The following is a 25,096-nucleotide window of genomic DNA, read 5'->3' as shown; positions in this document are numbered from 1 at the left end:
ACGGCACAGCACATGAATCAAATGGACCAAACAAAATTCTGCTGTTCAGTCTGTTTGGATCTACTGAAGGATCCGGTGGCTATTCCCTGTGGACACAGCTACTGCATGAACTGTATTAAAAGCTTCTGGGATGAAGAGGAAAAGAAGAAAATCTACAGCTGCCCTCAGTGCCGGAGGACTTTCACAGCGAGGCCTGTCCTGGAGAAAAACACCATGTTAGCAGATTTAGTGGAGGAGCTGAAGAAGACTGGACTCCAAGCTGCTCCTGCTGATCACTGCTATGCTGGACCTGAAGATGTGGCCTGTGATGTCTGCACTGGAAGAAAAATGAAAGCTTTACAGTCCTGTTTAGTCTGTTTGACATCTTACTGTGAGAAACACCTTAAGCCTCATTATGTAGCAGCTCAGTTAAAGAAACACAAGCTGGTGGAGCCCTCCAAGAAGCTCCAGGAGAACATCTGCTCTCGTCATGATGAGGTGATGAAGATGTTCTGCCGTACTGATCAGCAGAGTATCTGTTATCTCTGCCCTGTGGATGAACATAAAGGCCACGACACAGTCTCAGCTGCAGCAGAAAGGACTGAGAGGCAGAGAGAGCTGGAGGTGAGTCGACAAAACATCCAGCAGAGAATCCAGGACAGAGAGAAAGATGTGAAGCTGCTTCAACAGGAGGTGGAGGCCATCAATCAGTCTGCTGATCAAACAGTGGAGCACAGTGAGAAGATCTTCACTGAGCTGATCCATCTCATCCAGAAAAGAAGCTCTGATGTGAAGCAGCAGATCAGATCCCAGCAGGAAACTGAAGTGAGTCGAGTCAAAGAGCTTCAGGAGAAGCTGGAGCAGGAGATCACTGAGCTGAAGAGGAAAGATGCTGAGCTGAAGCAGCTCTCACACACAGAGGATCACATCCAGTTTCTACACAACTACCCCTCACTGTCAGCACTCAGTGAGTCTACAGACTCATCCAGCATCAATATCCGTCCTCTGAGCTACTTTGAGGATGTGACAGCAGCTGTGTCAGAGGTCAGAGATAAACTACAGGACATTCTGAGAGAGGAATGGACAAACATCTCACTGACAGTCACTGAAGTGGATGTTTTACTGTCACAACCACAGCCAAAGACCAGAGCTGGATTCTTAAAATATTCATGTGAAATCACACTGGATCCAAACACAGCACACACATGGCTGTTATTATCAGAGGGGAACAGAAAAGCAACATTAATGAATCAACAACAGTCTTATTCTGATCATCCAGACAGATTCACTAGATGGTGGCAGGTCCTGAGTAGAGAGAGTCTGACTGGACGTTGTTACTGGGAGGTGGAGTGGAGAGGGGGAGGAGTTTATGTAGCAGTCGCATACAAGAATATCAGCAGAGCAGGAGGTAATGAATGTAAATTTGGACATAATGACAAATCTTGGTCATTAGATTGTAACAACAACAGTTTTACATTTTGGTACAACAACATCAAAACTCCTGTCTCAGGTCCTCGTTCCTCCAGAGTAGGAGTGTACCTGGATCACAGAGCAGGTATTTTGTCCTTCTACAGCGTCTCTGAAACCATGACTCTCCTCCACAGAGTCCAGACCACATTCACTCAGCCGCTCTATGCTGCACTTTGGCTTCACTATGTTGGAGCCACTGCTGAGTTGATTAAGCTCAAATAGACTGAAGTCTTTCATATTGTGGGTTTAAATCTGTATTTTAGTTTCATTTTATTTTCTCTCCATCATTTCTGCACAGAGATCAGCTGTCAGTCAAACATTATGGGTGGTACCTCCACATCTTCTAGTTGTTCTCTTGATGTTTCTGAGTTTTTAAAGGAGATCTTTCCTGTGACTGTTTATGGAGGCTATCACTGCTCATCATCATTTTGATTTACTAAAATATTTCTCCACATGAAAATGTAAACTTCTCTATCCTCTAAATGTTTCTGGAATATTTGTCTTGAAAAATGTCGACATTTCTCTTTATGAGTATGGCAGACCATGTGTGTGTGTTTGTGTTTGTTTTGGTCAAAATCATCAAACAAATGAGGAAAAACTGTGATTTTAATGAATGAATTCATATATTGTGTTGATGTTTTATTGTGTGAATAAACTGGAAGGTTTGACTATAAATCAAACTTTGAACAAAGTCTTTTCTTCTGTCTTCATTGCAGGATCTCACTCAAATCTGATGCAGAAAATATGAAACTAATCTGAGAGAATAACTGAAGCAGTTTTCCTCCTGAAGCATCACAAAGTTCAGAGTTCATGTTTAGAGCAGAAGATTCAGCAGTCACTCTGTGACCTTTCAACTTTCTTCACTAAAGCAGCTTCATTACAGAGAAACAAGTCACATTTTCTTCATGTTCTTAAGTCCTTTCAGATGTTTGTAACGGTCCTTGAATGCAGCATCAGTGTCGCAGGTTTAAAAGGTCACTTTCTGTTGTGTTCAAAGATTTCCTTCAGATATGGTCTTTAATCAGTAAAGCCAGTGATACAGCAGTGTCATTAGCTGTGTTATTGGCACCAGGCTGTGTTTATGTATGTATTTAATTCTGTCTGAGGATGTCTTCAGCATGAAATGATCATTTGCTCAGCTGCTGTGTCTCATCTCTTATCAGACATTGGTTGGAACAGAGTTTTGTTGCTGACCATCTGACAAGAGGGTGAAGAAAAGCTTCAGGCTTCATTTGGACACTACGTTGGACAGAAGTCTCCACAAAAATGACTCAGAAACACAAATATTATTAATGAAAGTCCAAATGTCAAAAAGGGGTCATACATGATCCTGAGAAATGTCCTTGAACATTTGAACATGAGTCAGAGGGTTGTCAGGTTTCTACACTGCATCGTGGCATCAAGCCTGAGATGTCTGTGGAAACAAGTATGGAGGACACAAATGCACAGACGCAGTCGAGCTGTTTGCTGCTGATGAGGAAGGAAAATAGTCTGTTGGATATTAAAGCAGCATTTATTAGAGTAAGAACAGATACTTGTGTCCTTCATTTGATCCCCGTCAATTTACAGAAGACTTAAGGACCCTTTGACTTCTAACATACAGCTGCATGTTTACAATTTTATTATTTATTGATCTCTAGCAAAGCGAGACTTTACTGATTAAAGACATATAATCAGACATATTACTGTTACTTTCTGAAAAAGACTCACATAAAGCAGATTTATCACAAGCAAACATCAAGACACATCCTTCATGGCTTAAAGTTGCAGTGGGACTCTTTCGCCATCTGGTGGTTGTAACAGTTATGACAACTGTTCCTGCATATATGTCCCTCCTCAGTGTGAAGAAGACTGGACTCCAAGCTGCTCCTGCTGATCACTGCGTGTTCCTCCTGTGTCTAAAATCTATTTCCATTATGAATCAGGAAACTGTTTGCACCAATCATAAAGCCAATAAAATACGTCACACACTAAGAAATAACAAAAAGGAATTGTGCATTTCAAGGAGATTTTTCCCTCGTTTTTTGAAATCATAAGAATACAAACTAATGCAAGACTGTCATGTTTTCATAAGTTTGTAGAGACACTGTTCTGTTGTATTCTAGGACATCAGTCACTTTTTAAATGCATGCTACTCCTCCTCATCATCATCATCATCATCAGCACCCATGACCTCCTTTTAGTCTTTGTTTTGTTATTTTTCAGAGTTCAGGAGACGTTCTTATGGGATTTCCACAGTGTACAAGTACTGTTTAGAGCCTTTACCTAAAAGAAAAGAGTAAAGTTCAAAGTAGATTTACTCACTGCAGGAAAATAATGCCTCAATCTGATATATTGTCTTATATGACAAACTGAAAGTGATGCATCAAAGTGTAAGCAGCATTTTCCTGTTACAGCTGGTCTAGATGGAACTGATCTGATCTCCTTTATGTGCAGGTAGATATCCAGTGGGTTTGCTAAGGGTCACAGATGAGGGCTGTGTGAGATGTTTAATGGGAAAGGAAATAAAACCATTGTTCCAGACCTGCAGCTAAGATACTCGAGTATCTTCAAATATGAAGCTGAGTATTACTTCCATACTTTCCTCCACTGCTGATGACCTTGTTACCTGCTGCTCCCTGTTAATGATCAGCCTCAGTTCTGATAGTAAACTGTTGGCTCTCTGGGGGGAAGAAAGAAGTTTGTATTTGTTTAAGATACAATGAAATCATATTTTGACATATTGGAAGATGACATGGAGCTGAAAAAATACTACAGGTATAAATGGAAACTACAGTTTATTTCTGTTATTTCCTGTGATAGTGTTTGTACACTCGCTCATGATAACTGTTCATTCAGCTGCTGTTTTTGTCTGCTGGACATCTTTAGCTTTCAGTAAGGATGCATTCATAGATCAGCACATCTTTTTGAACCACATTTCTTATGAGACTCAGAGTTTACATTTTGGAAATGTGGTGAGACCTGGGGTAGAAAGAGACTGAAGCTTCAACCTCGGCAGTTTTGTGTGTGTCTGAAGCAGAAAGATAAGAACTGTGTGGCCAACTCATCACACACATAATCCTGAATCAGAAAAACAGCATCAAGTGTTGTAATTGTTAAACACAGAAGTGTGATTTATATGTGGTTTTACTGATGGTTAACACAGTCGCACAAACACCTGAAACTGATCAAAATATAAAACAACATATTAAACATAAATATGTGCCAGTTACCAGAACTTATGTGGTTTCACTGAGGTTTAATTCTGCTCAGTTTATCAATACTCACTCATACAAAAGTTTGTTATGTCTTATTGATTATTTGGCTTTAGGTTTTCCAGTTTTCCAGCTGCTGCTGTTTAATGTTTGCCTGGGAAAAGAAATTTCAGTTAGTGTGGGAAGTTTGGTTAAGCTGGTGGAAAACAATACTGTTACACTGACCTTTTGGATAAGATTGTCTTACCTGTGGTTTCTCTGATGTGCACGACAAAACAGTCTCCAGGCAGCTTGAGTGCCCATTTAAAGGTTCCTGGTGGTACCAAGTGATTGAAGAGAGGATTGAAAAGCCATATTAGTTTATTGTAGATTGTAGTCAGTTGGCCAAGCTTGTAATGAAAAACGGTTCATTACTCGAAGCTTTCATCACAGTCCTCTTTGGTGACATCTGGTGGACAAATATATGAAGAGCAGCTTGAGTCTGCAGCTTATAATGAACTGCTTCATTATGATTGCCCACTCTGCAGAGCTGACAGCTTGTGTTTGATGTCATGTGACAGTTCTGTGTGATATCGGGCTGATATGTTGCTTTGAACATGAATTTTTGGGGGGTGAAAAAATTATGTTATCATCAATCAATCATGTGGTCAGAAGAATCTGTGCTTACCTTGCAGGAATGTTTTTAATTTACAGATTGGGAAGTTTTTATTCAGTCTTGATGCTTTGGTGGATGTTAGCTCATATGCAGTTTTTGTAAAGACATGATTATACCCCTTAAGCATGCTAAAGTGTACCCTAACAATAAGCCATGGGTCACCAAATGCATCAAATCCTGTTTAAGGAAAAAGAGACAGGCTTTTAAAGAGGGGGCTGTTCCTGACTTTCAGGCAGTCACCAAAGACTTGAAAATCGAGCTCTTGAAAGCAAAACAGATCTACAAAAACCTTCTTGAAAGCAAATTTGCTGCAAAACGTTTTGGGTCTGCCTGGACTTGTATGAAAACCATATCAGGGTTTCAAAATCCCCAGAGCAGCAGTCAGATCATTGTAGACGGTTTTAAGCCAGACAGAGATTTGAATATGCTTGATGCTCGTTTTAGTTCTTCTGAACTGAAACAGAAACTGAAAGATACTCAACACTTCATCACTGAACTCAGCGATGTCCAAAAGGCCTTTCATACAGTTAATGTGAACAAGAGCCAGGGCCCTGATAACATTAGTGCCGCCTAATTAAATCTTGTGCTAAAGAGCTCAGTCCTAAATTTCAGCTTATTTTCAATAAATCCTTTCAAATACAAAATGTGCCCTCGCTTTGGAAGGAAGCTGTCGTCGTTCATGTCCCTAAATCTAGTCGTCCAAACGTCCTGAATGACTTCAGGCCTGTTGCCTCACCTGAGTTGTCATGAAAGTCTTTGAAAACATCATCAGAAATGTGATTATGGAAGAGATTGAATATCAGCTGGATCCAATGCAATTTGCGCACAGGCCCAACAGAGGAGTGCAGGACGCGCTTTTGACTAAATCTGATTCTTAAACATGTAGAGAGTAAAGGGACTTTTGCAAGACTTCTTTTCATTGATTTTTCTTCAGCTTTTAATACAATACAGCCCCATATTTTAATGAAAAGACTTTTAGAAGAGTTTGAAATCAGGAAAAACCTGGTTTGCTGGATTTTAGATCTTTTAACTCATTCACTGCCATTGACGTCTATAGACGTCAATTGAAAGCATACGTTGACTCATGGCTGGCAGTGAATGAGTTAACTGACAGGTCACAAAGCGTGAGAATAAATGGGGTTCTGTCTGACCCAGTGTTCTCCTCCACAGCTTCTCCTCCAGGGTCTCTTATCGCCCTTATTATTCATTCTCTTTACAAACACGTGTCAGAGCAGATATGAAAACAGGGCCATCATTAAATTTACAGATGACTTTGTTATTGTCAGCTTACTGAAAGAGGGTGAAACTCACCACGGTCCAATCATAGATGACTTTGTTCAGTGGTGGGAGGAGTCTTATCTCCAATTGAACATATCTAAAACAAAAGATAGGGTTATTGATTTTAGGAAACAACTAAATGGGCACAGAGTCACTTTAATTAAAGGTCAGAAAATAGAGCAAGTGCAATCATATAAATATCTTGGGACCATAATCAATGAAAACGGAACTTTTATTGCAAATCGGTCTGTAAAAAGGGTCACCAGTGCCTTTACTGCCTCAGGAAACTTGCTCATTTCCACATTGAGCGAAAGATTTTAACTTTGTTTTCTTGTTCTTTTATTGAGTCTGTTTTATCTTTTTGTTTGGTGCCATGGTTCAGTCAGACCTCTGTCACAGAGAAAAATTGACTGAATTAGTTAGTGAGATGGTCCAGTCGTCTGATAGATGAGTCACAGGCCTGTTTAGACTCCCTGTACTCTAAACAGGTACCACAGATGGCTTAATCAATCCTTAAAAATGGTTCCCATCCTCTACGGGGTGGATTTAGCTTCTTTCTTCAGGACGGAGGTTTCTAGTTCCAAGATGCAGGACAAAGCATTATAAAAACAGCTTTGTCCCTGCTGCTGTCACTGAACTCAAGAAGAATTGTTTTTGATTTGATTCACTTTGTTTAATTACTAAATATGTGTTTTGTCAGGTTTCATTAGGTGTGTGTGTTTGTGAAGGGAGGCCAAATGCTATCATTGTTCTGTAAAGCAAATTTACCTGTGGGTATAAATAAAGTAACCTTAACTTAAAGCTTATAGGAGGTTGTGAGGTCACTGCCTCCACCTGATTATGTAATTAACCAGCAGACTGGTACGTTTATATATAATATACTATAAGTTATATCATTATAATTATGTGTACATCATATTTCTTATGTACATTTTAGACCTGGGAGCAGAAATGCTGATGAACTGGTTTTTATTCAGGAACAGGCAGAGCGTCCTCTCTTCCTGGCTCCATGTCTATAATTATGTGACACACTGATTCGCTCTCACAAAATCACCAAAACACGGCAAAAATCCCACCAATGATTTCAATAAATCATTGAATCAGGTACTGAAGCAGTGACGTGCTGAATGAAGCTTCAGTCGTCATTGATCACGTGACTCTGTTCAGTCAAACCAAGCCTCAGCACAGCGTTTCTGAAGCAGTGTGTTGATTTTTTGACACACGTGCCGGAGCTTCAGCTTCAAACGGGCCGTCACCATCAGAGTTGCTGGAACCATGTCCCACTACTGGCTACTCTGTTTTATTCTGTGTTAAGTTTTTGAATGTGAATTTTCTGTGTTAAGAATAACAAAGAAAATGTAATGAAGTGATTTTAAAGTTTAAACTTTGTGTTAAATCTTGTGAGTCAGAGAGAGAGAGAGAGATGAGGTGTGGGTGGACATCAGATGATCAAATGTCAACAACCTGATTGGCCCAAGTGTGAAGATGTGACGTCCAGTGAGGGAAGGGGGGAGAAAGGGTGAGCAGGTATAAAAGTGAGGTGAAGAAGAGATTCTGAGTTCTTCCCTTTTGTCCTCTGTGAGATGAGCAGTTCAGAAGTTTGGATCTAAGAGGTTCACAGTTAAAATTCCAGCAGAGACGCTAAAAGGAGAACCACAGTCCAACCTGTGAATGTTTTTAACCCTTTGTGAAACAACAAAGGCATAAATATGATCATATAAATATCATCTACTGGCTCAGACTCATAGGATCAGGGATTAGAACTCCTTTTATCAGAGAGATGAAATCTACTTCCTGTACAGGGTTTTTTTGTGGGCCTAGCGATCGACAGAAACTAGAGTCAATAAAAAAACTGGACATTGGCTCAATGTGTGTGTGGCACAGGCAAACAAGGACTGAGCGCTGTGTAGTCCCACATAAAGTCAGACACCTGCTCACCCTAGGTGGACCATGGCATGGTCTATATGGAGGATACAGACACTGCTGAAAACATGACTCTGTCTGGTTTAGATGATCAAATGTCTTTACTTTAGGAGGCTGTGGCTCAGAGTACATTCACATAATGCCTTTGAATAAATGTAAAAAGCTTGTTTTTCTCCTGCTTTGATTTCTTTGTCCAGGTAGAAATTCTGCTTTTTGCCTCTAAAATCTGAAACAGTTTGAAACAAAGTTTGGCGCTCTAATCCTCTCTGTGTTTGTCCTTTGGTCAGATGGTGATATTGAATGAAATATTCCAGTATTCAGTAGCTCAGCAGCTTTGTAACATGTGGTTTTGCACACTGTTCAAACCTCAGATGTTTGTGTAAACAAGTGTGGAGGACACAAACTCACGGGGGGAGGAACGACATTTACTGTTGATGTGTCTGACATTTAGTCTCCATGAGTTCTCATAAGACTGAAGAACTCTGTGATCTCTAACATGCAGCTGTATGTTTTGAAATCATGTGTCTCATTCTCTGGACTTTACTAGACAACGAGTGAAGAACATGTAACGAATATCATCTTTAAAGTGATGAATAATAATTCTGCCTCTGTGTCTTCATAAAAAGATCGTACTTCTGAAAGGTCAGAGGGCAGCATCCACTCTGGGTTTACACAGTTTTGCAGCTTTAGCTCTTCTGAAGTTCAGCACCTGCTTTTTCAACCAATCAGAAGCCAGTATTGTAGAGAGTTCATATTTCTTTTCATGCAATTGAATAATTTTGAATGTTTAGGTGAATATTTATATTTAGAGTATTTTCTCGATCAGTGTCTTCAGTCCTGACCCTGAGTGCGTACATTTAAAAATAAAGTGATATAACTTCTTTTACATTACTGTGAACTTCTTGTACAGTTTGACAGCTGATTGTTGTCGTGTTTGTCGTCATATGAAGATCGTTTCCTAAAGAGGACTGAACAGTCATTTAGCCTCTGGCTCCATCCATGAATCTGATGTTTGCTATATAATCTGTGCTGTTAAAAGTGTAATGGAAGATATAATTTGTACATATAATTTCATATGTAATTATGATGATCTTTACACATTAAGATTTTAAATGAAACGATAAACAAAGGCCAAGAAAACTGAGTTAAACTCCTGAGTCTACTATATATTTGCACCATGAAGAAATGAATTGTTAAAATTTAACTGGGTCAGACTTGTTACTGCATGCTGTAACCAAACATACCACACCCTGCATCATGTGATTGGCTCTTGGTCGCTCAGTAAGAATATTTCTTTAGCGCCTCCCTTCACAGATGTGTCTGTATCAGGATGGGTCTAAACAACATGGTGTAAATGCAGTTGCTGGTGAGCCTCATTTCCTGTAGGAGGTGAACAAGAGCAGAGATCTGTTTCCCTTCAGAGCACAGAGGTTGTTTCTGTTCAGAGGAAGTGAAACTGTCTGACAGTCACTGAGAGACGGTGAAACGGCACAGCACATGAATCAAATGGATCAAACAAAATTCTGCTGTTCAGTCTGTTTGGATCTACTGAAGGATCCGGTGACTATTCCCTGTGGACACAGCTACTGCATGAACTGTATTAAAAGCTTCTGGGATGAAGAGGAAAAGAAGAAAATCTACAGCTGCCCTCAGTGCCGGAGGACTTTCACAGCGAGGCCTGTCCTGATGAAAAACACCATGTTAGCAGATTTAGTGGAGGAGCTGAAGAAGACTGGACTCCAAGCTGCTCCTGCTGATCACTGCTATGCTGGACCTGAAGATGTGGCCTGTGATGTCTGCACTGGGAGAAAAATGAAAGCCTTCAAGTCCTGTTTAGTCTGTCTGGCATCTTACTGTGAGAAACACCTTCAGACTCATTATGATGTGGTTCCATTAAAGAAACACAAGCTGGTGGAGCCCTCCAAGAAGCTCCAGGAGAACATCTGCTCTCGTCATGATGAGGTGATGAAGATGTTCTGCCGTACTGATCAGCAGAGTATCTGTTATCTCTGCTCTGTGGATGAACATAAAGGCCACGACACAGTCTCAGCTGCAGCAGAAAGGACTGAGAGGCAGAGAGAGCTGGAGGTGAGTCGACAAAACATCCAGCAGAGAATCCAGGACAGAGAGAAAGATGTGAAGCTGCTTCAACAGGAGGTGGAGGCCATCAATCAGTCTGCTGATCAAACAGTGGAGCACAGTGAGAAGATCTTCACTGAGCTGATCCATCTCATCCAGAAAAGAAGCTCTGATGTGAAGCAGCAGATCAGATCCCAGCAGGAAACTGAAGTGAGTCGAGTCAAAGAGCTTCAGGAGAAGCTGGAGCAGGAGATCACTGAGCTGAAGAGGAAAGATGCTGAGCTGAAGCAGCTCTCACACACAGAGGATCACATCCAGTTTCTACACAACTACCCCTCACTGTCAGCACTCAGTGAGTCTACAGACTCATCCAGCATCAATATCCGTCCTCTGAGCTACTTTGAGGATGTGACAGCAGCTGTGTCAGAGGTCAGAGATAAACTACAGGACATTCTGAGAGAGCAATGGACAAACATCTCACTGACAGTCACTGAAGTGGATGTTTTACTGTCAGATCCACCAGCAGAGCCAAAGACCAGAGCTGGATTCTTAAAATATTCATGTGAAATCACACTGGATCCAAACACAGCACACAAACAGCTGTTATTATCAGAGGGGAACAGAAAAGCAACAGTAATGAATCAACAACAGTCTTATTCTGATCATCCAGACAGATTCACTTGGTGGTTTCAGGTTCTGAGTAGAGAGAGTCTGACTGGACGTTGTTACTGGGAGGTGGAGTGGAGAGGGGGAGTTTATGTAGCAGTCGCATACAAGAATATCAGCAGAGCAGGGAATAGTAATGAATGTAAATTTGGACATAATGACAAATCTTGGTCATTAGATTGTAACAACAACAGTTTTACATTTTGGTACAACAACATCCAAACTCCTGTCTCAGGTCCTCGTTCCTCCAGAGTAGGAGTGTACCTGGATCACAGAGCAGGTATCTTGTCCTTCTACAGCGTCTCTGAAACCATGACTCTCCTCCACAGAGTCCAGACCACATTCACTCAGCCACTCTATGCTGGACTTTGGCTTTATTATGGAGCCACATCTGAGTTGATTAAAGTGAAATAGACTGAAGTCTTTCATATTGTGGGTTTAAATCTGTGTTTTAGTTTCATTTTATTTTCTCTCCATCATTTCTGCACAGAGATCAGCTGTCAGTCAAACATTATGGGTGGTACCTCCACATCTTCTAGTTGTTCTCTTGATGTTTCTGAGTTTTTAAAGGAGATCTTTCCTGTGACTGTTTATGGAGGCTATCACTGCTCATCATCATTTTGATTTACTAAAATATTTCTCCACATGAAAATGTAAACTTCTCTATCCTCTAAATGTTTCTGGAATATTTGTATTGAAAAATGTCGACATTTCTCTTTATGAGTATGGCAGACCATGTGTGTGTGTTTGTGTTTGTTTTTGTCAAAATCATCAAACAAATGAGGAAAAACTGTGATTTTAATGAATGAATTCATATATTGTGTTGATGTTTTATTGTGTGAATAAACTGGAAGGTTTGACTATAAATCAAACTTTGAACAAAGTCTTTTCTTCTGTCTTCATTCCAGGATCTCACTCAAATCTGATGCAGAAAATATGAAACTAATCTGAGAGAATAACTGAAGCAGTTTTCCTCCTGAAGCATCACAAAGTTCAGAGTTCATGTTTAGAGCAGAAGATTCAGCAGTCGCTCTGTGACCTTTCAACTTTCTTCACTAAAACAGCTTCATTACAGAGAAACAAGTCACATTTTCTTCATGTTCTTAAGTCCTTTCAAATGTTTTTAATGGTCCTTGAATGCAGCATCAGTGTCGCAGGTTTAAAAGGTCACTTTCTGTTGTGTTCAAAGATTTCCTTCAGATATGGTCTTTAATCAGTAAAGCCAGTGATACAGCAGTGTCATTAGCTGTGTTATTGGCACCAGGCTGTGTTTATGTATGTATTTAATTCTGTCTGAGGATGTCTTCAGCATGAAATGATCATTTGCTCAGCTGCTGTGTCTCATCTCTTATCAGACATTTGTTGGAATGTCATTGGTCATAGCAGATGGCCCCGCCCCTCCCTAAGCCTTGGTCTGCCGGAGGTTTCTTCGTATTAAAAGGGAGTTTTTCCTTCCCACTGTTCCCTCAGTGCTTGCTCATAGGAGGTCATATGATTGTTGGGTTTTTCGCTGTATGTATTATTGTAGGGTTTACCTTACAAACCACCTTATAAAGCACCTTGAGGCGACTTTTGTTGTGATTTGACGCTATATAAATAAAGTTTAATTGAATGGACACAGTCAAACTGCACGATGCAAATAAAATGACTAAAATCATCTTTCTTGTGGTTTATTGACTTCAGACCAGCAGACAAAGCCGACAGATTCTAAAGTTGGGGAGAAATCTAGATTGTGTACTAAAAAGTTTTTCTTGTTATCAATAGACATTTGGAATGACAGTGTTATGACGTGGACCGAAAACGCAGACAAAGGAGAAAATCAAAGAAAAAAAAATGTAAAAAAGGTGAACCATTTCTTTTGGGCTGAAGTCAAAAATGGAAAACAATTAGGGCAAAACGTCCTGGGACAAACTAAACTACAAACTAAACTGGGAGCAGCTAAATTACTATGATGACTGAAACATGAAACTGAACCGGAACATGAAGAAAAAAAACATGAGCATGAACCTGAGAAGTAGAAATAAAACGCTGTGACCAGACGTGACTTGACATGGAGAAAACACACAACCTGAAAAAGAACAGGGGAAGGCAGAGGACATGAATACACAGAAGGGTAATGAGGGAAGTGGAAACACAGCTGACACAAATGTACCTGAACGCCACAGGGAAAGTACAACTAAACACACTGATTATGGAACAGAATCCACAATAAAACAGGAAACATTGAGACATGAACTGGGACACGCAAGCTTGACACGAGACAGAGGGAGCGAGACACAAAGGGAACCTACAGACGAGGAGATAACACATGGAAAAAAACAGAAAGAGACTCAAACAAGGAGACGAAGGAGAAACATAAACTAGGTGAAATCTCAACTAAACCCTAACTAATACTAAACACCAGAACCTAACATATTTACAATGTAACATAAAGAAAACTCAACTCAGTTGTTGTTTGTTCTAAAGTAAAGTTCACAGTCTTAAGTGTTGATATTCAACACAAAGAAAAGCTCACGTGTTTGAATTTACTTACAATTAGTTTTTATAAATTCTGACCGTAAACAATTTTTAAAGGTTTGATATTCTTGGACACTCAATATCAGGTGATGCGATTTAATAAAAATTTTAAAATTTGTAATTTTATATGTCCCAATGAGTCATTTGCACTAAACAGTGACAGTATAACAGATTTGTCATTTAGATCCCAAATTTCTGAGAGAAATAGCTGAATTTAAAATATGGCAGACCTCAAATCAGACTTAATTGATAGAGACATATGCAAATGTGGTGGCACAAAGGTGGAAAACAGGTAAAGGCAACTAGATGGTGTTGACAGCGCCACCTGGGGAGGAAGTTACACCCCAGGAGAGGTTACAATAGCCAGTGCAAACGTAACAGTTACAAAAGGCACACAGGCTCGTTATTAATCCTTTCATGGATGATGGGGGCGATCGTGGCTCAAGAGTTGGGAGTTCGCCTTGTAATCGGAAGGTTGCCGGTTCGAGCAAACCTTCCGATTCTGTTCGGTCGTTGTGTCCTTGGGCAAGACACTTCACCCGTTGTCTACGGGTGGTGGTCAGAGGGCCCGGTGGCGCCAGTGTCTGGCAGCCTCGCCTCTGTCAGTGCGCCCCAGGGTGGCTGTGGCTACAATGTAGCTGCCATCACCAGTGTGTGAATGTGTGTGTGAATGTGTGTGTGAATGGGTGAATGACTGAATGTAGTGTAAAGTGCTTTGGGGTCCTTAGGAACTAGTAAAGCGCTATACAAATACAGGCCATTTACCATGGATGAATTATGACAACCTCACTCATGATTGTTTTCTTGAGTATTTTTATTCATCTTTAGTCATGAAAAAAAGATTTTTGAACTTGAGTTTTTTAAACGTAGTTTTCAAAGAGTTTTTTACATGTCCACTTAGGTGGACAACATATGTTTCAACTTGTGAATTTGACACTGTGTGTTGTGGTTATGTGCAAGTATATCATCAACACTGACACAAATACAAGAAAACAGCCTTTGAATAGCTGTCCACTGTAGTGCCCACTATGTGTGAAAGGTCAGAGGTGAGGAAGGTCAGTTTCATAAAACAAAGTTTAGACAAAATAACTGCAAATGTAGAGCTGCAGAAAAGAAACTCCTTAGATAGCAGGGCTGTCAACACAGAACCGTGAATGAAAACACTTTATTAGCAAACATTAATTAAATGAACAGGCTTCACTGCAGTGATGGTGGAGACCGGCCACTTGAGGAGGCAACCTACAGCAAGTGAGAGCAGCTAAACAGATTCAGCACAAAGATGTAAACACAAAGCGTGGATCGTTCACCCGATGGCACGTACACAGACACATTGTCGGGGCTGAATGCTGACATCTCACATTTTCTGAAGCTGCAGGTTTTGTCACTCTCTGACCAAAATTCACTGAACGAGCAGCAAAGAAGATCAAAACTGCTTCACATTTGATGAACATCATCATAAAATCCCTCCTACCTTTGCTGTTTTGGTTCCACCAGGGTAAAATCACACCTCCTGCACAGCTCTCTCTCTCTCTCAGTGTACTTCAAGAACAGTTTCCCATCTCAAATCTGTTCTCTGCATTATTCACTTGCTTATTATGCACCAGTCTACCGTTGTGTACAGCGCTGTCAGGTGCTGTTTTTATGAAATAACCTCTGACAAAAAAGCCTCATTTCGGTTGTTCAATACTGAAGAAATCTAAACTTTTTAAAATGATGCCAAATTGCAAAACGCTTAGCTGTGTCTCTAGTAAAACCTCTGTACCTTTGCTCTGCTTCACTTCAGCAGCATCACGTAATCTTCATATGCTGAGTCAAAATTGGATCGAAATGGTGATTGAATCGAATCGGGACCTTGTGAATTGGAATCAAAATGATTGTAGAAATCAAAATCGATACCCAGCCCAAGATATAACCCCACATACAGCTGAGCCACAAAGTGAACCAACTCATCTAATTACAACAACAGAGGACCAAATGCACCTAACCAGCCTGCACCAACCTGACATTTCTTCCCCCTAAGTTAAATGAATAGATGGAAGTTAAATGACTTAACTTCCATCTATTCATTACATCAATTCAGACATAAACACAACAGTTCCCCGACACTGTGTTAATTTGTTTAGTTTTTATCAACAGTTGTAACAGACTAAGCTACCTGAGACATTGCATTGAATTACTGTTTATATCTTAATTATTTCACCTGACTGATTTCACATCAGATATCTTGTTTTTTCCTTTTGGTAGATCAAAGCAGCTCGTGCTGTTTCTTCTTTCTTTTTCATGCCAAAAAGAAGAAGATTGCTTCAAAGAAGTGGAGTTCGTGGTCTCAGTGGATTGTTGTTTGGAGATGTGTAATATTAGTGCATGCTACAGTTTGTTATTCAAAATTGTTCACTTGTTATCTGTTTTGCTGACAAAGCATTCAAACTGAGCAGAATACAGAAAGAGCAGAGATTACAAAACAAATCAGGAAATGACTTCAAACTTACTGAGAGCAAGGCCTCTGTTACAAATCTGTCTCATACAAAAACATGCTGTACAGGTACAATATGGTAAGTGTTCACGGGAATTCAACAGCTGGCTCTACCTGAACCACTTAAATATTTTATAAAGTCACTGAGTCAAGAGTTTCTAACGTTTGCTTTCTTACGGTAATTGCAGTTAAAGTGTGGCTGGTAAAGATGAAAACACATACAGAATGTAAACTGTCTGAGTTTGTGAGATTTGTTAATAACAACTGACACAAAAACAAAGATAAACAACACAAACAGGTTCTTAATATTCATTAATAATTAGAAAACATCTAAACATCCTGGTCGTGGATTTTTACAGTCTTAGTTGTGCTCACTGTCATCTTCATAATCATCATGATCAACATTCAAGGTTCAAGGTTCAAGGTTCTTTATTTGTCACATGCATAGTTATACAAGTATAACACACACACAGCTCCTTGACATGTGCAAAAATGGGGGGGGGGGGGGGGGGTAGAGGAAGAACATTATATATATATATAGTATATACATTGGGTGAATGTGCAGTAGTAGTAGCAAGCAGGTGAATTCTGTACATTAATATGAATAGACATCTGACTAGACATATGACAGGGGGAGGTCCTGAGATGGGCGGGGCTGTCTCTGGTGACGTCACCATGAATGGCAGGAACAGCGTTTGCCACATGTTGCTGAAACATCACAGTACACTGGTGTAGTTTCATTTCCAGCTGTTTAATATTTGACACGTCAACACTGAGGCGAACAAGAAGAAACAGTGTTGGGTCTAAAATAAGTGGCAGGAAGTAACCAGTAACCAGTAGTTAGAAAGTGGCTGGCATGTGTTTATAGTGACTGCGTTATGATAACTACAGTTAGGTAACTATAGTTACCAAAAGCAGAAGCACACAGACCAACAGGGATCAGATGATGAATGTTACAGGAACTCGCTCATCTGTGGTGATCACTGAGTGCTGCTGCGTTCTTTTATTGGAGTTGGCTGGTTGGACAGTCGAATAGTGAAAATGACTTAAAGAGGTCTAGAATATTACTACTATTAAACATTAGAGCTCAAGTTTGGATCGTTTAGATCTAAATTGATCAAACTAGCTCTTAATTTCAGCAATCCAGTGAACAGACAGGAGATTAGAGGACAGTTTGGTGTTATATATCAAAATTACAGCCAATGAGATGTTGCATGGTGGAGCATCTTCTGATTTCATATATCATATCATGTCAATTCAGGTGTCAAAGTAATTTGACAAACTTGAAATTGCCAAAATTTTCAAAAAGTGATCATTATAGTGAAGAAAATCTCTTTTTCATCCGTTTAACCAAACATTTTAAACCTCAGCTGTCTCAGTCCTTCTATAGCGTTCTGCAACTACGACTAACCTGAGGAGGCTTGGATTTGGTTGCAGGCGTCCCTGAACATCCTCCTCAGCAGCACACATGTGGGTACCATATAATATCACACTTCTTTCTGAGCTTTGCTTCCTCTAGACTAAAGATGGCATCCTGTGTCACACAGTCGTATCATCATCCACCTGGAGAAGAAACATTTACAGTAATCCTGGTTTTGTTTTCTGATCCTCTAAAAAGATTGAGGTCAGCAAAGCCCAGAGAACACAAAATACACAAGGTCAAACATTCAGACTCAAACAGCTTTCATCAATGAAGAGCACAAGGTTGGTCCAATTATACTAGATATCATCATACATCACATTACTGTGTATGAATAATAACCAAGAAACAAACTCAGAGATGCTGAGGATGTGGTCCAATCATCAGACTATAAACAAACATCTACCAGACTTCTTTGTTGGAACAGGTAATGCCTAAAGTAGGGCTGATTCTCCCATCAGGGATCTGTACAGTGTATTCACCTGTGGTATAAGCAGCAGTCACTGAAATAAGAATAAGAATAAGAATAACTTTATTTATCCCGAGGGAAATTCTTTTGTCATGTACATGCTCAAAGCAGCAGGAGAGACAGAGGAACAGATGAATAAGATATACAATATATACAATAAGAATAGTAGTGTACAGTAATATACAGTAGGATAGTGCAAGACATAGTATCAAATAACTCTAACGAAGTAATATATATAACTATATCCTGGAGAATAAATAACTTAACTATCAGTGCAGGCGATTCTATAAAGTGACATATTATTGTGCAATTGAATAAAGGGAGTAGCAGCATATGATGGAGGGATGAAACAAATATTCAATAAGGTACTGTTGGGTAATATTGCACGGTCTGGAAGGGAACAGAATAACATTGGTAATAGTCTCAGGAGACTTCTCCAGTCTGACACCCAGGACAGAACCAGCCTTTTTAATCACTTTGTTCAGTCTGTTGGCATCAGCTGTCTTCACCCCACTGCCCCAGCACACAGCTGCAAAGAACACAGTGCTCTCTACCACAGAGTGATAGAACATGGTCAGCATTTTCCTGCAAGCATTAAAGGACCTGAGCCGCCTCAGTAGGAAAAGCCGAATCTGCCCTTTTTTAAAGACAGCATTGGTGTTCTTGGTCCAGTCCAGTTTACAGTCCAAGTGTACCCCCAGGTACCGGTAGTCCTCCACGATTATGCCGGCTTGTACACGTACACGAGAGACACGAGAGTTCTTCTTTACTGATGTTTACTGTGCTTCTCTTAACGTACACAGGTACACCGTAGAACTGGTGAATACAAATGTACAAGAAAATTATATTTCAGCATTAAAACATATTACAATATAAAATTCACAAAATATAAACAAACATACCACTTTGGCCTGCAAGTAGGCAAACCGGTGTAATTGGAACTTAGGGCTTATTTCTTCTTTAACATTCACACGGCTAGACCGTCACCATGAGCAGCTTCTAGGACCTTACTTCCCAAAACAGGAAGTGACCTCTGCCCTTACCTTATACTTACAAAATTAACCGGTTATTTTCCATGTACCAAATTAACTGTACACCAATCCGGTAGGCAAAAAAAGGAAAATGTTAACATGCTCAACACAAAAATAAAACATACAAAATAAAATGCGTTAATTACATTATCATTACAAGAGCTCCGCCTTGTGGTCAAATAATAACATTTCACCAACTGTTACAACGATCTCTACATCAGCCCCCTCTGATGGTGACTGCGGTAGGAGGAGGAGCATGCTTCCTAAAGTCCATGATCAGTTCTTTTGTCTTTGTGATGTTAAGTTGTAGGTGGTTTAGCTCACACCACTCGACAAAGCTGTCCACCACACTCCTGCACTCCTCCTCCTGTCCATCCCTGATACAACCCACAATGGCAGAGTCAGAATTTCTGCAGATGACATGACTGAGACTTGTACCTGAAGTCAGATGTGTAGAGGGGGAAGAGGAAGAGAAATATTATTGTTTCACATAATAAGATCTACTTCATAAAAACCAGGGTGGGAGGATTTTAGATGACCTCTGAAAACTGACTCACCTCTGCGAGTGTTAGGCTGTTCCTCCAACCTCAAAAAAAATCTGACTCTCCAGTCACAGACAAAAACAAATATCCAGCAGGGTAAACGCTGACTGGGTGGATGCTGGAGGTTGCTGGTCACACACATTAGCAGAGTGCTTCTAGTTCCCACTGACCCATGTGGACAGTGACTGTGGAGAGCTGCCCTGGCAAACTGAAAAAGGGAAATAAAATTTAAAAAGCCAAACAGGATTTCTGTAAAGACCATCTTGGAATCAGTAATCAAAGATGGTCTTTACAGAATTTTTGGAAAATCATTGGTTCATCAAATAAATATGAACAGGTTCCTTAACTGTAGTGATTTGATTCCCATCCTTCATGTACACAGCACATTTGTCAGGGCCTTCAGGTAAATACAAGAATAATCTCAGGTAACATGGCTTATTGTAGGAATTCTGTGAGAAAGGTTGCTCTAATATTAATACCACAAAATCCAAGGACAAAGCAACAGCTCAGATTTCTTGAACAATTTTAAAAAAACGTCAGCCTATCGATCCATTTTCTTCTTTATATTTAATTCAGGGTCACAGTGGGAGGGTTGGTGGGTGGGTGGGGACTAGGGCCTGTCCCAGTAATTATAGGTAGAGTACACCTGGACAGGTCACCAGTCTGTGGCAGCACTAACAGAGACAGACATTAGAGTAACAAGTCTGTTTAAAATGACTGCAAGCTTGCTACAGCTGCATATATGACCATGTGTTTCTGTGCATACACTCCACTGCAGGAAGCTGCTGTCAATTTTTTTGAGTCCACTTTAAACAGACCTCACAAAAGGCTGATGGAGCTCGTCCAGTAGTCTGAATTAAGAATGATACCTTTGGCCAGGGATTAATCCAGCACATCTCCTCACCACCTTCATTTTAACGGTCCTGGAGTGTGTACTCTTAAGTATTTTTCCCAAACCTGAATAAAAAATACTGATATTTAATAAAATACTCGGTTAAGTAGGTGAGGCAAAGTTACAGTTACTGGATCAGTTTAAGACCAAAATACATTCAAATGAATTACTGACATGGACACTTTGTAAAAAACAAAAATTACTAAACAGTTCATGCAAAAATTTTACTAAAACCTTTGAATTAAACTTCAAAGTTTTCATTTCAAGCACATCTTGATGTTTTCTTTTAAATTCCACTGTGACTGTGTACACAGGAAAAACTACAAAATAATGTTTGTTTGTTTGTGTTTGTAAACACTGTGGAGCGATCTGCATTTGTTGTTGCTAAATTTAAATATTTGTTACTATTTAATGATCATAATCTCATTTGAACATAGGTTTGATTTAGTGGAGTCAGTTGTTCCCATGCATCATTCTGTAAGTGTGAGAATGAACTAAGATTAGAAAATGTCAAAATATAAAGTTTGATTTATTTTTATTCATCACAGCATCCTAAACTTTGCTGAACTTTTTGAAATATAAAATGAACTCGCTGAGTGTTGACTGTCATAACTCAAGAAAAGTTAAACTGGGCTGACCCAGTTGAAACTAATTTTAACAGTTTAAACCAGTTAAACCAGTTTGCCTGGGTCAGACTTGTTACTGCATGTTGTAACCAAACATACCACACCCTGCATCATGTGATTGGCTCTTGGTCGCTCTGTAAGAATATTTCTTTAGTGCCTCCCTTCACAGATGTGTCTGTATCAGGATGGGTCTAAACAACATGGTGTAAATGCAGTTGCTGGTGAGCCTCATTTCCTGTAGGAGGTGAACAAGAGCAGAGATCTGTTTCCCTTCAGAGCACAGAGGTTGTTTCTGTTCAGAGGAAGTGAAACTGTCTGACAGTCACTGAGAGACGGTGAAACGGCACAGCACATGAATCAAATGGACCAAACAAAATTCTGCTGTTCAGTCTGTTTGGATCTACTGAAGGATCCGGTGACTATTCCCTGTGGACACAGCTACTGCATGAACTGTATTAAAAGCTTCTGGGATGGAGAGGAAAAGAAGAAAATCTACAGCTGCCCTCAGTGCCGGAGGACTTTCACAGCGAGGCCTGTCCTGGAGAAAAACACCATGTTAGCAGATTTAGTGGAGGAGCTGAAGAAGACTGGACTCCAAGCTGCTCCTGCTGATCACTGCTATGCTGGACCTGAAGATGTGGCCTGTGATGTCTGCACTGGAAGAAAAATGAAAGCCTTCAAGTCCTGTTTATTCTGTCTGGCATCTTACTGTGAGAAACACCTTCAGCCTCATTATGATGTGGCTCCATTAAAGAAACACAAGCTGGTGGAGCCCTCCAAGAAGCTCCAGGAGAAAATCTGCTCTCGTCATGATGAGGTGATGAAGATGTTCTGCCGTACTGATCAGCAGAGTATCTGTTATCTCTGCTCTGTGGATGAACATAAAGGCCACGACACAGTCTCAGCTGCAGCAGAAAGGACTGAGAGGCAGAGAGAGCTGGAGGTGAGTCGACAAAACATCCAGCAGAGAATCCAGGACAGAGAGAAAGATGTGAAGCTGCTTCAACAGGAGGTGGAGGCCATCAATCAGTCTGCTGATCAAACAGTGGAGCACAGTGAGAAGATCTTCACTGAGCTGATCCATCTCATCCAGAAAAGAAGCTCTGATGTGAAGCAGCAGATCAGATCCCAGCAGGAAACTGAAGTGAGTCGAGTCAAAGAGCTTCAGGAGAAGCTGGAGCAGGAGATCACTGAGCTGAAGAGGAAAGATGCTGAGCTGAAGCAGCTCTCACACACAGAGGATCACATCCAGTTTCTACACAACTACCCCTCACTGTCAGCACTCAGTGAGTCTACAGACTCATCCAGCATCAATATCCGTCCTCTGAGCTACTTTGAGGATGTGACAGCAGCTGTGTCAGAGGTCAGAGATAAACTACAGGACATTCTGAGAGAGGAATGGACAAACATCTCACTGACAGTCACTGAAGTGGATGTTTTACTGTCAGATCCACCAGAGCCAAAGACCAGAGCTGGATTCTTAAAATATTCACGTGAAATCACACTGGATCCAAACACAGCAAACAAACGGCTGTTATTATCAGAGAGGAACAGAAAAGCAACAGTAATGAAACAACAACAGTCTTATTCTGATCATCCAGACAGATTCACTGACTGGTTTCAGGTCCTGAGTAGAGAGAGTCTGACTGGACGTTGTTACTGGGAGGTGGAGTGGAGAGGGGGAGGAGTTCGAGTAGCAGTCGCATACAAGAATATCAGCAGAGCAGGGAGTGAGATTGAATGTGGATTTGGATATGATGACAAATCTTGGGCATTAGATTATTACAACAACAGTTATACATTTTTATACAACAACATCCAAACTCCTGTCTCAGGTCCTCGTTCCTCCAGAGTAGGAGTGTACCTGGATCACAGAGCAGGTATTTTGTCCTTCTACAGCGTCTCTGAAACCATGACTCTCCTCCACAGAGTCCAGACCACATTCACTCAGCCGCTCTATGCTGGACTGTTACTTAACTGCCAAAATGGAACCACTGCTGAGTTGATTAAAGTGAAATAGACTGAAGTCTTTCATATTGTGTGTTTAAATCTGTGTTTTAGTTTCATTTTAGTTTCTCTCCATCATTTCTGCACAGAGATCAGCTGTCAGTCAAACATTATGGGTGGGACCTCCACATCTTCTAGTTGTTCTCTTGATGTTTCTGAGTTTTTAAAGGAGATCTTTCCTGTGACTGTTTATGGAGGCTATCACTGCTCATCATCATTTTGATTTACTAAAATATTTCTCCACATGAAAATGTAAACTTCTCTATCCTCTAAATGTTTCTGGAATATTTGTATTGAAAAATGTCGACATTTCTCTTTATGAGTATGGCAGACCATGTGTGTGTGTTTGTGTTTGTTTTTGTCAAAATCATCAAACAAATGAGGAAAAACTGTGATTTTAATGAATGAATTCATATATTGTGTTGATGTTTTATTGTGTGAATAAACTGGAAGGTTTGACTATAAATCAAACTTTGAACAAAGTCTTTTCTTCTGTCTTCATTCCAGGATCTCACTCAAATCTGATGCAGAAAATATGAAACTAATCTGAGAGAATAACTGAAGCAGTTTTCCTCCTGAAGCATCACAAAGTTCAGAGTTCATGTTTAGAGCAGAAGATTCAGCAGTCGCTCTGTGACCTTTCAACTTTCTTCACTAAAACAGCTTCATTACAGAGAAACAAGTCACATTTTCTTCATGTTCTTAAGTCCTTTCAAATGTTTTTAATGGTCCTTGAATGCAGCATCAGTGTCGCAGGTTTAAAAGGTCACTTTCTGTTGTGTTCAAAGATTTCCTTCAGATATGGTCTTTAATCAGTAAAGCCAGTGATACAGCAGTGTCATTAGCTGTGTTATTGGCACCAGGCTGTGTTTATGTATGTATTTAATTCTGTCTGAGGATGTCTTCAGCATGAAATGATCATTTGCTCAGCTGCTGTGTCTCAAACGACTCCTACAGTCTTTGCTTATGTGACCAACTTTTAAACAACCAAAACAAATTCCCCTTTCCTTGATAAAAGTCAGCTTATCCCGATGAATTTTAGCTTTAAACTGCTTACAATTCTCTAGTAAATGATTGCTGTGTGAACAAAACAAACAACTCTGCAGAACAGTGGAATTTGTTCTGCTTCCAGTTGATTGAGTTTTGAGGTACGATTACTTGTGATTCAGATGTAGAATTTGTACCAGAGTAATCTCTTTCTGCCGGAACAAATGTATCAGCACAAGGCGCTTCTTGTACGTGCCCTCTTTCAAAATAAGAGTTCATTCCATCAGAACGCTCAGAGCTACAAACTGAGTTTATTTTTAAGACACGAAGCTTTGCCTTAGTTGCTGCCAACTCTGTTTCCAAGGATAATTTCTCCTTTTCTTTTCTCAGTTTTTCCTCTTGCGCTTCAATAGAATGTTTTTCTTTAATGCAGCGAGTCGCTCCATGAGCGCTGCCTTGTCAGCCACAGCTTTAATGCGTGCGGAAGATGTTGATGAAATTCGACTTTGCTGTGACAATGTTTTCGAAGGTGGCTTTACACTTGAGATATTAGAGACACTGTCTTCAGGATTTATTTCATCCAAACTTTCAACAGCTTGATCATTAAGAGCAGTATTGCTTTGTTCAGTATACGGCTCGCCTGCTTCCTGCAACCAAACCTTTACTTTGTCCATAAAAACAGAGAATGCTGTCACCTTAGACTGAAAATGTGCGCTTTGCCTTTTCACTTCATCTTCTGGCAGTGGCAAACTTAAAAAGGATTCTTGCAAAGCGTTTGCATCTTGATAGCATTTAATAAACTTCCCAAATTCAGAAGACACTTCCTTAACGCTCTCATGTGAGGTCATTAAAGCAGAAATTTTCCCCATGTACTTAGATGCTTGCTTA

General features: G+C 40.2%; 3 protein-coding genes and 1 long non-coding RNA gene across 5 annotated transcripts; 3 read left to right on the top strand and 1 right to left on the bottom strand.

Annotated features, from left to right (window-relative positions):
- LOC112432757 (tripartite motif-containing protein 16-like) lies at positions 1-2,140 on the top strand. The gene has a single exon (XM_024801219.2). It carries the CDS (start codon positions 13-15, stop codon positions 1,669-1,671), a length of 1,659 nt encoding a protein of 552 aa, XP_024656987.2. The 5' UTR covers positions 1-12; the 3' UTR covers positions 1,672-2,140.
- A 961-nt stretch (positions 2,141-3,101) lies between these two features.
- Positions 3,102-5,359, bottom strand: LOC143413544 (uncharacterized). 2 transcript variants are annotated; one of them, XR_013094144.1, is made up of 3 exons: positions 4,891-5,359; positions 4,717-4,797; positions 3,102-3,714 (listed from the first exon to the last, which is right to left on the bottom strand). It is a non-coding gene; the product is annotated as an uncharacterized LOC143413544 (long non-coding RNA). The 2 variants fall into 2 exon arrangements; XR_013094145.1 differs by lacking the exon at positions 3,102-3,714 and adding an exon at positions 3,950-4,111.
- A 4,450-nt stretch (positions 5,360-9,809) lies between these two features.
- On the top strand, positions 9,810-12,127 carry LOC106676508 (tripartite motif-containing protein 16-like). Its single transcript, XM_076876884.1, has one exon. It carries the CDS (start codon positions 9,997-9,999, stop codon positions 11,656-11,658), a length of 1,662 nt encoding a protein of 553 aa, XP_076732999.1. The 5' UTR covers positions 9,810-9,996; the 3' UTR covers positions 11,659-12,127.
- A 9,412-nt stretch (positions 12,128-21,539) lies between these two features.
- Positions 21,540-23,703, top strand: LOC112432082 (tripartite motif-containing protein 16-like). Its single transcript, XM_024800725.2, has one exon. It carries the CDS (start codon positions 21,567-21,569, stop codon positions 23,232-23,234), a length of 1,668 nt encoding a protein of 555 aa, XP_024656493.2. The 5' UTR covers positions 21,540-21,566; the 3' UTR covers positions 23,235-23,703.
- The last annotated feature ends 1,393 nt before the right edge of the window (positions 23,704-25,096 follow it).

This window comes from Maylandia zebra, linkage group LG18, assembly GCF_041146795.1.
Source record: "Maylandia zebra isolate NMK-2024a linkage group LG18, Mzebra_GT3a, whole genome shotgun sequence".
Classification (NCBI taxonomy): domain Eukaryota; kingdom Metazoa; phylum Chordata; class Actinopteri; order Cichliformes; family Cichlidae; genus Maylandia; species Maylandia zebra.
The sequence above is the reverse complement of the archived record's forward strand: the minus strand, read 5'-3'. Positions and strand labels throughout refer to the sequence as shown.

Bases quoted from the DNA above. Each gene is read 5' to 3' on its own strand.
- LOC106676508 (XM_076876884.1), top strand. From the start codon at position 9,997: ATGAATCAAATGGATCAAACAAAATTCTGCTGTTCAGTCTGTTTGGAT.
- LOC112432082 (XM_024800725.2), top strand. From the start codon at position 21,567: ATGAATCAAATGGACCAAACAAAATTCTGCTGTTCAGTCTGTTTGGAT.
- LOC112432757 (XM_024801219.2), top strand. From the start codon at position 13: ATGAATCAAATGGACCAAACAAAATTCTGCTGTTCAGTCTGTTTGGAT.